This window comes from Xiphophorus maculatus, chromosome 2, assembly GCF_002775205.1.
Source record: "Xiphophorus maculatus strain JP 163 A chromosome 2, X_maculatus-5.0-male, whole genome shotgun sequence".
Lineage (NCBI taxonomy): Eukaryota > Metazoa > Chordata > Actinopteri > Cyprinodontiformes > Poeciliidae > Xiphophorus > Xiphophorus maculatus.
Window position 1 is genome coordinate 25,836,175 of NC_036444.1, and position 15,489 is coordinate 25,851,663.

Genomic DNA, 15,489 nt, shown 5'->3' on the forward strand with positions numbered 1-15,489 from the left:
TAAATCCGACATTTGTCCTTGAAATTACATTTCTTGTGTCAGTAAAATAATACCAAGATATGCATAGATATATATTCAATTTGAGGACGATTCGTTTCCCAATGTAGATAGTCCCAACCAAGCAACAGTCTACAGATAACTGATGCATTCTAGGACTGTATGCTTAGAGGGAGAGGGGACTTACCATATTTAATGTCTTATGATAACCAAACTTATGACTTACTCACTGGGTAAGTCATGAATTTTAAATGTTTATTAAGAAAAAATTGTCTAGACAGCAATGATGTCAAAGACCCTGCAACAGACTTCACAAAACACAAACTCAGACAATTCTGAACACCAGAATAACAAAAAGAATTGAAATTAAAAAATGCAGTTTTTATTAACTCCTAAGTTGTACACAAACAGCTGGTAAGAAATATACATATAACTTTCCTTAAAAATAGAAGTTTGATTTATAAGAGTGGAATTCCTTTGGCACTTGAAGTTTCTGTGTGATGAATGTGTGTAAAACAGCAGACCTTTGCAGCGACTCTCAGGTTAACCAGGTAGGAATGAGTTGATAACGATCAAGACGGTGATCACAGTTTCTGGGAAAAATGGATTTTGACATTCGACTGATTTTCTTCCTCTTCCGGTTTGAATGTTGAAGTGGCACTATGAGCCAACACCTCCAGCCCCAGGTCTTTATGTCTTGGTTCTGTTGAAATGTTGGAGTGAACGTCAAGATCTCTGGCTTTAGAGAGGCTCTGAACATCAACTGACAAAGTTTAATATCAGGTTAAAAAACCTGAACAGGTATTGTTAAAATTGACCAAATCTGGTGCCCATTTTCAATTTACGTGAACTGAAGTCATAATTTATAATGAGTATAATTAAGCAACTGCAGATGAAATAATATTTCTAATCCAACAGTGGGTGTCATAATCAGAGCAGCCATTATACTTCTGATAGACCAACTGAAGGAGAGACGTTGAAGAAGTTGATGTCAACTGTGATGGACATGTTTCTGAATTTGATGCTAGTTGCTTAGCAGTAACGTAGCTAACGGGTTTGTCAGTAATCGGCATAATTTCTAGAACCGCAGGACAAAATGTTTTCTCAAAGCTTTCACTTTCATCAGAACCAGAACAGAAGAACGTGATCCACAAGTGTATCTGTAGCTGAGGAGCTACAACAGAACTCTGGAGGAGACTCAGTGGAGGTAGTGTGCACCGCTTTCACACAACCTGGTATGTAAACACAATCTTATCACACAAACATAAATCTGAAATTTTAGCTGAAAAAGAAAAAAAAGGAACAGGGAAGGTGTTCTGACTCGACTCAGCCAATAATCTGATAAAAGAAATATTTAGCAGCATATAATGTCCGACATTTTAACTTTCCTTGTGATCTGACTGCAACTGGAACAAAGCTGTCCCCCCTCTTACTCCCATTTGTAAAGTTTCACCATCTTCTCTGTGAGAGAGGCCAGAAAGTTCTCTCCATTCACAGAAAAGGGGCTGATGTCCAACACTGGTAGGTCAGCTGGAAGCTTCTGAAGCAGAGAGCCACTTCCTGCATCCCACACCTGGGGATTGGCAGAGCAAACAGAGTGCATTAGGAAGATGAGATGGATCAAAGTTCAGTTGCTTTGCAGTGCAACTCATTTATAATCAAGTTGAGCTCATTTATCCAGAAATGCTGAACTGAAGTATGTATATTTCTTAAAATAGCCTGATAAAGAAAAAACAGAAATTAAGTGTACACAGGACCTACCATGGTGGAGTTGGAGGCCTCGTCCCCAGCACATACCAACATCCCACTGCCCTCTGGATGCCTGAAGATGGTGTTCTTGGTCAGCAGTTTGCAGGATGACCCAGCGCTGAATGTCTGCACAGGGGAGCAGGAGCAGCTGGGCAGCTGACTGGAGTCCAGCTGAGGCGCGCGAGTCAGCGCCATCAGGACGCATCGTACAGTCTGATGGGAGCGTCCTGCAGCGTGGACAACATTTACTGACATAAACAGCCCCAAGGTTCAGAAACATACTGTAACTCTCAGGCTCAAAGCCCCACAACCAGGTTTGGAGCAGGAGCAGGGCTGCATGCAGCTCTGTAGTGAGCTGACTGTAGTTGAAGTGAATTCAACAAAGAACTGAAACTGTTTTACTTTCAGGGTATTAATGCATCCTGTCAACATGAAATGACCCTCTTTAACTCCGTCTCTCTTCTAGTCGTAGAGAATGACTGAGCTTTTATTGTATGAGCTCTCCTTGAAAGTCTGCCTCAGAACTTATCAGCTCAGCTGTGTTTCTCTCCTACATGAAGCATCCAAAGGAGCTACAACTGCAGCCAAAAACGTTTTACTTTTCTTCTAAGCTGCAGGATGTATCTTTGAAGAAAAAAAAAGAAGGTTTTTTTTAAACCAATTTGTTATAACAGTCACTAACTCGTGAAAGTATGATGTGAGAGAGAATTTGTGAAACAACTGAGCTCCTAAACCTTCTCCCTGTTCTACTACTGGCGTTTGAAGAAAAGCACCGCTTCCTGTGACAAACAACCAATCAGAGCCAGGAGAAGGGTCTTAGTGCTGCCAATCACACTGTGTACATGCAGCTCAATGTGCTAATGGCGGGGAAACATCTTACTGTTCAACAAAAACTGTTCATCTGCAGTCATCAGCGGCCATGCCTGAGCATTCACAACAGACTTGGCTATGAGGAAGAAACTGTAGTGTAAGAGAGGCAGGGAGAGGAGGAGTAGCGAGTATATAAGCATGATTGACAGCACTAAGACCGGTCTCCTGGCTCTGATTGGATGTGTCTAGTTAGCACTGGAAGAAAGAAGAGGAACTCAATTTATTCACAGTTTATCTGTCTCACACCATACAGTCACAACATGAGAGTTTTAACAAATATATAAAAAATGCATACTGTATGTATACATACTGCAATATTAAGATAGAAAGTGCTCCTGGATCAGTGCCTCTGTTTTCTTTTTATGCTTATCAGTCATGGCAGTCGGCCACCAACACTGAGCCAGGTTCTGGTTCTGCTGCAGATTTCTTACTGTTAAACGAGAACCATTCCTTGCTGATTTCACTGCATGGATGCTCAGCATGCTGGATTGCTGCAGCGTTAACAACACAATCCAAGCTGTCCACTGTTGCTACTGCTAATTATGACAGTGTGAACGCGGGTCTTACCAGGCCGGTATGTGACCAGACAGTGTCTGCTCTCAGTCTCCACCTGGATGTCTGTGCAGCCGCCACTCTCCAAAGGCAGAATATGGGGTCTGTAGGTGGTCTCATTCTCCTGCTCCCAGAAACAAGCACCCTCAAGTGAGCCAGCAATCAGCCCGCCGCAGGGGAAAGAGCTGGACGCCACGCGCGGGACGTAGCACAACGACGCCACTGGGCACCTGCAAACACCACATATCCTCGATGTTAGACCGAATACGAGACAGTAAGTTGTGTCCTAATGTGCAGATGCCAATTTCTATTCAACCATCAGAAATATCGCTCACTGCAGAAAGAGTTGTAATGCTTGTCAAGCGTTTTTAGTGAGTTTTTACCTGGAGCGAAGAGGTTGCAGCTCATGAATGTGCGTGCTGGTGTCCCTGGTGTCGTAAACGAGCACGGAGCCGTTGCTCAGACCAGCGTAGATGTAGTTGCTGTTGTCCAAAGACCAGCAGCAGCTCCACACAGGCTTATCCGTCTTATAAGTCTGAACCACCGTGTTGGTAAGCAAGCTACAAAACAAGTGTTTATGAACAAACACAAGAGAAGGCATTTATCTGAGGCTTTTGGCTCATATAGGAAGCCTGCTTCAGCTAGAGCCCCAGGATTGTCCACTACTTGGATGATATCAAAGTGCTCGTTCTACCACACAATGTACTGCTGCACAAGTTGCATGCAATTGTGATTTTGGACTGTCAGTTTTAAATCTGTGTCATGTTCTCTCATCTGGAAAGCCGATGGTGAATTTGACGTCATCCGTTTAACTCATCACAGACCAAAACAAAACACCCTGATGTAACCATGGTAACACCAGGAGATTTCAGACTCCGCTCTTCCTCTTGGATACTTTTTTCACAGTAGATTAACAACACATTCTGAAATCATCCAATTTAGCTTCAGTGCTTTGCATAGCATCTTTAATCAAAATCCCTTTTAGGCCACAGTCAATCATTTGCTAATCCCGATAAATCTGTTAGAGAGGTTACCACTGCTTAATTGCATAGCACCGTAGAGACCGCCCTGCTTGTTCTTACCTGGTCAGTTTAACAGTGTTGTCCAGTGCAGCAGATAGCAGCAGGCTGTTGTTCTCTCTGCTGAACGACAGACCTCTTATCTGTTTGCTGTGGATGGGAACGTACTGACTGGCTTTCATGTTCACCAAGCTCACCTTCTTCACCCCACAACCTGAACAGAAACACCAGAAAAGTACCTTCACTTCCACGTCACTCCTCAGCCCTGGTCTAATGCTTTGAATGTCGACTCCATGGGCAAACTTAAAACAAGACATACGGCTCCGACAATAAACACAACACCCATCCAAGAGTAGAGCAAACCTCTGATAGGCAAACATGGTTATAAGGTGAAGGAAGATGAAGATTCTTTGTATTTGTTTCATCTTCAGTATCCCTTTGGTTATGTGATGGGGTTTTTTTTTTTCTTTGGTGGCTGTTGAAATTGCATTTTCTTTGTGAAATAACATGGCAGAATATTAAAGTTTAATCATGGTTTTTTCTGTGTGTGTGTGTTTTTGCGTCTTCCACCTACACAATCTGTGGAACATGCAGCAAATATAATGTGCAGCACGTTTTAACCCCAGAGCTCCAGACATAGTACCACAACATATGTGATGGAATTATTAGGTTGTCCTGTTGCTCAAAATCAGCATTGCTGGAGGATATTTGTAATCTAGTTTATTATATTATTTTAATCTTCCAAATAATTGAGCAGTCATGTTTTCTGTCTTTTTATCTATGCGTCACAGTTCTGCTGTGCACATTTTGCACTTGCAAAAGCGGCTGAGTATTTACTAATGGTAGATATGTGAACAATTTTCATCATGTATGTCAGACTGTTCATATGAATATTTGTAACATGCCTGAAAAGTTACTGCTTTACTAAGAAATTGTGTCCATTTGTGGCCACAGAACATAATTATTGTTTTGGACTCAGTTTGACACATTCATCTTTGATTTAATCATTAAGCATACGATGTAATAATGACTAACACCTTCATACAGATGAACATGTTATAGCTACACCGTCGATCACTGTAGTATTCAGCTCTTCATGGTGTCAACCACAGGCATTTATTCATCTTTTACATTTCCCACTGACAACGTTTCACCATTTCTTCAGATTATTTTCCAACAAATCTCTATGACCACAGAGCATTCATAAAGATAAACTGAGGTTCACTTCAGTGAAGGACAAATTGGTTGGTCATTTGGAATGACTGACAGGTGGCATCATAATAAATGTCTGAGAGCTGAATTATTGGCTTCAGACAGGAACTGCAGCAGATAAAAAATATCTAATTAATCTGTTTAGGATGACAAAGATCCTGGAGAAGTAAAACGCTAAAAGAAGTAGACGCAGTAAAACAAGTTCTGTAAAATTAACTCCTGGTAACACAAGATGGAAATAAGAACGCAGGTTACCAGGCACTAGTGTAGAATGAGGGGAGGGCTGTGAGGCCAGCAGGCAGGACAGAGGTTCACAGTAGGACAGAACTCTGCAGCCGCCTGTCTGAGACACCAGCACCGCCTTAGAGAAGCTGTACTGAGCTGCCCTGGAGCCGTCCGCCCTCTGAGACAGGCTGAACATGGAGGAAGAGGAGGAGGAAGAGGGTGGAGCTGAACTTCTTCCAGTTTGGGCCATCAAAGCCTTCAGCTCCTACAAAAACATGCAGACAGAAGCAAAGAGCTGGTTAGGTTTTTACCAGACACGCAGTTTAAAAACTGGGCTGCTGCTTCTTTACAGAATGTTTGACAAACTGGTTTCTAAGCTAAAACATAAATTGGGTTTCTCTTTTAGAAACAAGAGTTTCTCACACCATATTAAAAGGTTCCTTGTTGTTATCTACTCACACATCATCTATTTTTACTCGTCATATTAATTATTTCACATTTATTGATTACTCTGTTTTTCATTTGTTATTTGCTCATACATTGTTTGTTTTGTCTTATGTTTACAGAGTCTATGTGAGCAGGATGAGGTTTGACTGCTGGAAAGTTTACTTTGCTCAACATTTGCAGCGTTCACATAATTTAGCTCATAAGTTCATTTCCTGTGTATGAGGTGAGAATTGTCGTCTACTAGTTTGTTTGGGTTTTTTTTTTTTTTTTTGCAAAGCTGCAAAACCACATAGATGCATCCTTACACAGACAGGTGTGTGTAAAGCGGAATCAATCTCCTGTCAGAGGATGCTCTGACCTATGAACTTTTAACTTTTTTTTTCTGTAATACAGACTGCAACCAGCCATGACAAATTACTATAACTGAACAATTTTGAATGAATACAAGTTGTAACATTTCATTCCCCTTTGGGATTAATAAAGTATTTTTGAATTTCTCTCCTTGCTGCAAGAAAAACTCCTTGAAACAAACATTTCTGACCCATTATTGATTCTGTATTGACTGAATCAATATACTAACCTTTTGAACACCTTTTTTCCTATAACCATTCTCCCTCTGATGGATTATGGAGTCAGAAATGAACTGGGCCAAAAGCCAGTTAAGACTCTGTTCTTGTCACCGGGAACAATAAAACGATCATCTCTTATAACTTTGAGGCAATTCAAGTCTAAGTTGAAGAACAGAGAAACCAGCTCACTGGGCTCCTATAACGTGTGTAATAAAACAATAATACCAGGTGATGTCTCTTGTTTATGCGTTTGTACCTTAGGTTTTATACATTTGATGCTGCTGCCTTGCTCTTTTTTTCTGATTGATTAAAGGATACATTTTTAGGTGTTGTCAATTATCTGCACAATAATTGAGTGAAGTGATTTTCAGCTAATAGCAGTACTACCTGCAGCTCTTGCTGTGCCTGTCCAAATTTGCTGGTGACAACCTGAAGCTTGAGTTTGTATTCTGCCGACTCCAGTTCAGCTTTTCTCCTCAGAGACTGCTCCTGCTCCAAAGACCTGAATACAAACACACCAAGCTTCACAGAACCATAGCACAACATGGAGGGGGACAAATCTAAAACTGAAACGGGCAAAAGACACAACGATGGCTGCTAAATAAAAACTACACTTCAAAGCTGGATGAGCTTTTCTGCAGTCTCCTTGTTTTTTGTGGAAGTACCAATGCGACGTGGTGGGTTGGACGTCCGCCCACCCGACGGTCTGTGCATGCAGGCGACGGTCTGACGTTAAAGCGTAAACAAGACTCAGATCATTTCATGTAGGAAGAATAACAACGTATTAAAGAAAGAAGGTGAAATATGTAATTACAGGATTGCTCAGTCTCTCCAGTTTTTTTTGCAATTCCTGAAATTCATGCAAAATCAAATTCGAGCCTTTTCTTGCACTAATGCATATTTGGGAGTATATTGCAAATCCTATGCAAAAATAATCCAAAACATTCAGTTTACATGACTTCTAACTTCTAAACTGCCTCAGCTTTCCTCAATGTGAAGTGACTGACATGGCAAGAAACAAAAATGGAGATTACAAATATTTTGTGTCCAATTTGTTATTTTTTCCCCACTTTAGTTCTTGATTTTCTCATCTTCTGTCTTCTATACATAGATTTTGGAAGTAGTTTAATAAAGGAAAAAGTCTGGGAAATTCCTTGCAAATATTTCTAAAGGAAGACCAAAGCAATCGAGAAATCCTGGAAACTGACTGATATGCAAAGTTTATGCACTGTTGCGGCGTGCTGTGGTGGCGCAGGGGGTTAGCACGCCCCACGTCAGGAGGCCTTAGTCCTCGACGCGGACGTCGCGGGTTCGACTCCCGGTCCCAGTGACCTTTGCTGCATGTCCTCCCCCTTCTCCTCGCCCTCTTTCCTGTCTGTCTACTGTCGCAAAAAATACGAGTCACTATCGCCGCAGAAACTCTTCGCAGAGAGAAAAAAAAAGATTATCCACTGTTACTGCTTTAAAGAAAAAATAATAGTATTTGGAGCAACCTGAAATAATAAATTATAACTGAGGGATATCAAGTCTCCATTTGTGACTTCAGAACGACCAGAAGGAGATCAGAGACGACTCGTCTTCCTGACCGTAGGACTGAAATACTTTTTGAAAGAGGCGACTATGACCTTCATTTGTTTCTAGTGTGACATGTTCTTTCTGTTACCATGGAAGCAAATTGGTTCGTATCTACTAGGGCTGCATCAAACGATTATTTAAGCAATCAGTTATTCTATCAATTGTTCTGACGATTAATTGATTATCGAATAAAACAAAGCGTCACATTTTAAAGCTTTTTCATAATATTTTTATATAATATTAGATTTACATTAAAAGATGAAACGCACAAATTAATAAATACATTTATGTAAGAAAATAAATATTGTTGTATTGCCTGAAATGCAATAACAGCACTAAATCACTAAAGGATCAGATTCCTTTAGCGATTCTGATCCGACTGAAGTTAAAACTTCCTCTTGAGGAATTTTAGCTAAAATATATTACAGACAAAAATGTGTTTATCTTAAATGCAGAATGTATTCAGATATTTTGAACAGTTTTGTCTTAATTCCTGCTCTGAAAGTTGTTTTTTCCAGCAAATAGCCTTTTGTGAGGCTGTATTGCCCGTTTAACAATCAATCGATACTAAAGTAGTTGATTATTTCAATTCATCACGATTAATCGTTTTAGCGCTAACATCTACCTCTTCAGGCTCTCCTGCTCAGAGTTGTCCAGGGCTCTCAGCTTCGGAGCGTACAGCAGCACAATGTCTGAATTCTTTGCTTTCTTGTTGCACTGAAAACAAACAAACAAAAAAAAACATATTAGATACAGGAGGGAAAACCCCCCCATAAAGAATACATTTTCATCATAGTGGGACTGTTTATGCTCACCTGCGGACATTTAGCAGTACAGCCCTGAGCCTTGAGCCAGCGCTTGATGCACGTGTTGCCGAAGAGGTGTCCACAGCGCAGAGCGGAGAGCCGGTGTTCGCCTGCTGTGGTCCACGCCTCAAAGCAGATGGAGCAGGTTTCGCCTTCGCTGTCGCCACTGCGGCTTGGCTGGGATGAAGACGGGGCCGCAGGGGTCGGCTGGAGGACAGATGGTTACAGTTAGAGGAGGTCCAATGCTGCAGGCGGGTCAAAACTGTTGTGTGGTTACGGACAGTAGACTTTCTGTGAAACATCTGATGCTATAGTTGTATTCCGTAGTGGTGGCATTTGTTCAGCAGACACTTTTTAAAAAAAGAAACTCTGGTGTCTCTTAAAGTCCATTAGAGTTCACAGCTGTTCTTACTGTTAGTACTAAAGCATCATTAAAATAGATACATTACTATCAGTTTCAAACAAAATGCATATAAGACAGATTATGATACATGTTATCATTATGGGTCACAACTGACTAACATTTGTTATTATTGTGGACATTTTACAGACAGGTAAAATATCCTAATCTATCACAATATAGCATCAGTAATAGAATAATTAAAGCCTACTCTGATTGCACACCAACATAACTCTTCTACAAGAAATTCTGTGCTTTTTTTTTATGTGAAAAAGAAAATTCCTCTCATATGGAGGATTAGGTTTCTACTGACTCCTCCACTGCTAAGAATCCTTGTTAGGTAAGTAATGACTTTAGAGTCGCATCATTACAGATAAATGCCTTGTCATGTCTTTTGTTTCCTCTCTTGCTTTCTGCCCTGCTTGCTCTGTTTTTGTCCTAGATCTAGTCAACCGGTCTCTCAATGCAATTGATAAAAAGTTTCTCGAGAAGAAGAAGAGGGCACAGGAGAGCCCTTTTGTCCTGTGGGGACACACCCCGCGGGATACACCCTGGATTTATTCATAACAGGATTTCTGCTTTTTGGAGCTTGCGGATACCTGACTCATCGACAAATTTGTGACGGACTTGGCCGAACTAGCGAACACTCAGACTGTTGGTGTGGACAGAGATGCAAGTTGGATGTGAGTCTTGCTGAGACTCGCAGCCCAGCTGAGGACTCAAAGCTCACTAGCGGGATGGAATCAATCTTGTTGCTAGTTTTGGGTCAGTGGAACGACTAATATGGATGATTGGGAACTGAGACGGATCGGAGAAACTTTAGGGAAAATTGAAATTTATAATCTACCCGACCTAAAACATTCTGTATCTGAATTGGCTTTCCCCATGTTGCCTTGAAAGGGCTGCATATTTCCAATCTCCTTGAAGATATGCAATCATAACGCTCTTTCCCACCTCCTGTTATCCGTGGAGCTGAGTGCTCAAAAGGACATTCCTTGATAACAACATCTTATCGGACTTCTGCTGGGAGGCTGAGCAACATGGTGTCATGGCCCTGTGATGTCACCGCCTTCACTCGTGTCTTTGTTTTGCCCTTTGTTTTGTCTGAATGTTGCTATTTGGCCTAAAGTGTCCTTTCCCCTTTTTTATTTTATTTTGTTAGAAACTGTGGAGTACTCACTTTTAACACAGAAAAGGAATTGGAACAAACTTGGAATCCAGAGACTCTAGTTTATTAGTCACTCTTTAGCTTATATTTTAGAAACTGTAGAGTAGCTACTCACTACTTAGATGCAGAGAGACTCCTATTATTACAGCCCAGAAAAGGAATTGGAACAAACTTAGAATCCAGAAAAAAATTCTTCCAGAACAAGAACATTTAGTTTTTATTATTACTTAGAAACTGTGGAGTATTCATTACTTTTACAAATTTAGAGCACTTAGAAAGTCCAGAGAATACTTATACTTATCTAGCATCTCAGAAGTCCAGAGGATACTTACACTTATTTAGCAACCCAGAACAGGGATTAGAACTTGGAACCCAGAAAAACTACCTTAGCAACTACTTTTTAGACTCCTATTCTTCCAACCCAGAAAAGGAATTAGACCAGAGGAAGGATACTTATACTTATCTACCAACCCTGAATAGGAGTATCTAGTTTATTTACTTTGGATCAACATTATTAGCTTTTCCTTCTTTTGCTCTTTCGTTTGGTTTGTTATTTTGTTTGTATATCCTTTAATTTCCTGTAAAGCACTTTGTATTGCCTTGAAAATGTGCTATGTAAATAAAATTACCTTTACCTTAAGGATATAATATTTTCTCAATTCATACTTTACAATTTCACATTTCTTATTATACCTATAAAAATATTTCACCTGTTTGTTATCTTTTCTATTACGATCAGAAATTTTCTGCATTAGAGAACATTCAATATCTAACGCACTGCAGGGATATGAGGGGGGCTAGTGCCCATCTCTATTGGTCAACACAGAAACAAATAGGACAAAGTCATAAAAACACACGGAGAGAATTTGGAGACCAATTAACTAACAAGTCATATTTTTGGACAGTGGGAGGAAGTCAGAGTACAAGGAGAAAACCCACACATGCACAGGGAGAAAATGGGAAAATAAATAGTTTCATTTTATGAGGATTAAATAAAACTTGACTCCTGTATGGGAATGACGACCAATACCTAGATTTCCTAATCTTCAAAATTTTTAAACAAAAAGAAAGAAAGAAAAAACACTAGATCAAAATATTGGACATTAACAGGAAAGCTAAACCACCAAGTACCTGGAGGTCCTGGATTTGAGCGTCGCCCCCAGCCTCGTTTGCTGCTGCTGAAACAGCTTCAGTACGACCTGCAAACAAAGTCAGCAAATATTTTACAAAGTCTTAGACGTAGAGGAAGTCTCCCAACATCATAAAAAGTTATTTAAAACACTGATTAGCAGAAATAATACCACATCATTTAACAAAAACAACCAACATGCTACCAAACACCATCAAGGTGAATTTCTGTCAGTCTTACTGGGCGCTGCTGTTGCTGCTTCTGGTTGAGACTGCTCGGTAGCAGCATTAGGAATAGGAGCGGCAGAAGGTAAATGTAGTGAGGCCTCCGCCCCAGCAGCTGTGCTTTCTTCCGCTTCCTCCTCAAACTCGGACTCACTTTCCTCAGTGGTGCTGCCAGACCCTGGCTGAGTTACACTGACAGCTGGTGCTCGGAGCAGGAAGTCTGGAAATCCTCTGGAAGGTGCTGCCGTCTGGCTGGGGTAATGGACCCTGAGACCCTGTCTGGAGCACAAACACAAGGTCAACCCTGCAATGATGCTTTGGACAAAGCACAACAGCTGGGAGAAGAACGGTGGGAAAGGTTCCCACCTGAGTGACCTCCGCATCGGTTCCCCCTGGGTTACTGAAGGCACAGCTGGGACTCCATCTATGGCCCTCTGACTGAAGGCCCAGGTGGCAGGAAGCCTGAAAGGAGCCTGAACCGCCTCCAGGGCTCCAGCATCATCATCTTCATCATCATCATCATCATCTAGATCAATGCCGCTTCCAGAGCCTGTCGTGACTACAGTGGAATAGACCCTCTCAGGCTCACGAACAATTACAATCGCAGGACCAGCAACTGCAGAGCCGAATCTATCTCTAAGCGAGTCTATCTCCATGGCCTCCATCTGCTCAGAGTAGAAAAACAGAAATGATGACAGGTCATTTATCGCAGGGGTGCCCAAAGTCGGTCCTCGTGGGCTGACATCCTGCATGTTTTAGTTCTCTCCCTTGTGGTACCAACAACCTTCTCAGCATGTCGGTGTTCTCCTGAGGCCTCTAATGAGCCATCATTTGATCCAGGTGCGTTAAACCAGCGAGAGACCTAAAACAAGCAGGACGCTGGCTCTCCAGGACCGACTTTGGACACCCCTGATTTATCTGCATCTAAACTATGTAACAAACTCACTTATAAAAAGTTGAGCACATACTTAATGGTTGGATTTAGACCATACGTTTTCATTACCCAAGTAAATAAATGATGAGTGCAAGGTTTCCAAATCAAAAGAGGTTGAATAGAAAACTTAAGCTGCATGCATAACTTATATATTGAAAAAGAAAAACAGATCCTCTCCAGTTCCGTCAGGTTGGATGGTGAACGTTGGTGGAGCCCTTTTCAGGTTTCTCCAGAGATGCTCGGTTGGGTTTAGGTCAGGGCTCTGGCTGGGCCAGTCAGGAATGGTCTCAGAGTTGTTCTGAAGCCATGCCTTTGTTATTCTAACTGTGGGCTTCGGGTCGTTGTCTTGTTGTGAACCTTCAGCCCAATCTGAGGACCTGAGCTCTCTGGCCTAGCATCTCTCTGTACTAGGCCGCATTCATCTTTCCTTCAGTTGCAACCAGTCGTCCTGTCCCTGCAGGTGGAAAGCATCCCATAGCATGATGCTGCCACCACTATGTTTCACTGTTGGGATTGTATTGGGCAGGTGATGAGCAGTGCCTGGTTTTCTCCACACGCAGTGCTTAGAATTAACACCAGAAAGTTAATCACACCAGAGAATCTTATTTCTCAGTCTAGGAGTCTTTCCTGTGTTTTTTGGAGAACTCTATGAAGGCTTTCAGATGTTGGAACTGAGGAGAGGCTTCCATCCGGCCACTCTGCCGACTACTGGGGGGATGCGGTGATGGTTGACTTTGTGGAGTTTCCTCCCATCTCCCTACTGCAGTGAACTTTGGGCTCTTCTCCCTTGATTGATCAGTTTGGCTGGAGGGCCAGGTCTAGAAGAGTTCTGCTCGTCCCAAACTTAATCCATCTAAGGATTATGGAGGCCACTGTGCTCTTAGGAACCTTGAATGCTGCAAAGATTCTTTAGCAACCATGGCCAGAGCTGTTCCTTGTCCCAATTGTGCCTCTGAGCTCCTTGGGCAGTTCCTTCCACCTCATGATTCTCATTTGCTCTGACATGAACTGTGAGGTCTTATATAGACAGGTGTGTGAGAGGTGTGTGCCTTTTCTAACCAAGTCCAATCAGTTTAATTAAAACACAGCTGAACTCCAGTGAAGGAGTACAACCATCTCAAGGAGGATCAGAAGAAATGTACAGCATGTGAGTTAAATGTGAGTGTCACAGCAAAGGGTCTGAATACCTACTAGTTGTGACCATGTGATATTTTTTTTCTCTCTTTTAATAAATTTGCAAACATTTCCACATTTTTGTTTTTTTAAGATGATTCCCATCTTTTTTGGGAATCACTGACAATGAACAGCAAACAATGATTGCCATTGTGTGTATATTTAACCTCGATGAATTAAATATTTTTTTATGTACATGTATATTTTCATTGACCTACACTGAAACCTTCAGCTCAAACCTAGTAGTATTTTCGTTCTCTGCCTGTCAACATTGTAGATCCACGGTCTGTGTCAAAATGAAGCATTTCTGGTGACCGGCTCTGATTGCATTTTAAAGGAAACAAAGGATTGTTTTTTGTTGTCCCCCCCCCAGACGTTTAACAAGTTTTCTGTCCCGTCAGGTTAGCGCCACGATGTTTGCTGACCACCCAGCTAAAACAAAGGCTGCAGAAACTGAACCATCTGGAAACACAAGAAAAGCGTCTTTTACGTGATGCATTGTAAAATATGTATATTGTAACCAAAACTGCACTAAGGCCAACACTCTTCGTAAAAACTCCACGCTGCTGTCGCTGTGCTGGCGGCTAAGCTCTGAACTAAACACCGCGGTCATACCGAGGCCTGCAAACTGCAAAGAGAGCAGTTGGCTATACTGAAACATTGCGTTGCATTTTAAACAGGCACGTCTACTCCATATTGTGCAACAGTTAAACACTTTCTGTATGTTTTTACCTGATATCCCCAGACACTTTTGATGAAACTACCCAGGATTTGTTATGATAAAAGTCCTTCATCGAACATTGCCTTAAATGTTGCGCACTCGATAATATTAAACACAGGCAGAATCTACGACAGCTCGCGGTACTGCGGTATTATAATAGAACTGTTAAAACATTGCTGCTCTTTGTTGGTTCAGCTAATTAGCTAGCATGGACTGTTGTTGCGTAGCTGTAAGCAGAAGCAAAACGGTTGGAGGCACACAAACACTCACAGTTAACAGTACTTGGTCCACCTCCGGATAATCCCACTATGTAACCACATGGTTAGCAAAGGCTGAATTTAGAGGATTCCATTTTTTGTGGGTTTGTAAGTTATTTGCGGTTCATACAACAGTAAACACTCGGGTCAGGAGTCGAATCTCCCGGCTCACGCGCGTTCAGCACCGCCCCTGGAGCGGTAAGAGAGAATTCCTTCTTCTTCTTCTTCGGGTTATTTGCCGGTTGCCAAAAAGCGCTAGGTGCACATTACCGCCATCTACTAGTATGGATGGTGAACTGAAACGACTCTAAAAAAAATCTCATACTGCGTATGTTACTGTGTAACAAGAGTCAGCGTGAGAATCGATCAAATGTTGAACTTCCATGTAATAATTCAATAAGATTTAATTTTATGTTCATTTAAGAAATACGGAATTATTTCATTTTTATATTCAGACAATAT

The 15,489-nt window shown here is 41.5% G+C and overlaps 1 protein-coding gene across 3 annotated transcripts; it reads right to left on the bottom strand.

Moving 5' to 3' along the window:
* Window positions 1-357: 357 nt before the first annotated feature.
* On the bottom strand, window positions 358-15,234 carry rfwd3 (ring finger and WD repeat domain 3). 3 transcript variants are annotated; one of them, XM_005811851.3, is made up of 13 exons: window positions 15,041-15,234; window positions 12,309-12,607; window positions 11,959-12,221; window positions 11,721-11,788; window positions 9,031-9,228; window positions 8,841-8,932; window positions 7,028-7,142; window positions 5,655-5,889; window positions 4,251-4,401; window positions 3,552-3,728; window positions 3,184-3,398; window positions 1,759-1,973; window positions 358-1,570 (listed from the first exon to the last, which is right to left on the bottom strand). In XM_005811851.3, the coding sequence occupies exons 2-13, from the start codon at window positions 12,605-12,607 to the stop codon at window positions 1,427-1,429; spliced, it is 2,172 nt and encodes a 723-aa protein (XP_005811908.2). In that variant the 5' UTR covers window positions 15,041-15,234; the 3' UTR covers window positions 358-1,426. The 3 variants fall into 3 exon arrangements, with proteins under 3 accessions (XP_005811908.2, XP_023206196.1, XP_023206189.1); XM_023350428.1 differs by having other exon boundaries at window positions 12,309-14,511; XM_023350421.1 differs by having other exon boundaries at window positions 12,309-15,234.
* Window positions 15,235-15,489: the final 255 nt, after the last annotated feature.

Bases quoted from the DNA above. Each gene is read 5' to 3' on its own strand.
- rfwd3 (XM_023350428.1), bottom strand. From the start codon at position 12,694: ATGCAGGATGTCAGCCCACGAGGACCGACTTTGGGCACCCCTGCGATA. The intron at 9,229-11,720 runs GTACTTGGTGGT...TCTGTCCTCCAG, and splicing joins CTCAAATCCAGGACCTCCAG to CCGACCCCTGCGGCCCCGTC. The intron at 8,933-9,030 runs GTGAGCATAAAC...GTTTGTTTTCAG, and splicing joins GTACTGCTAAATGTCCGCAG to TGCAACAAGAAAGCAAAGAA.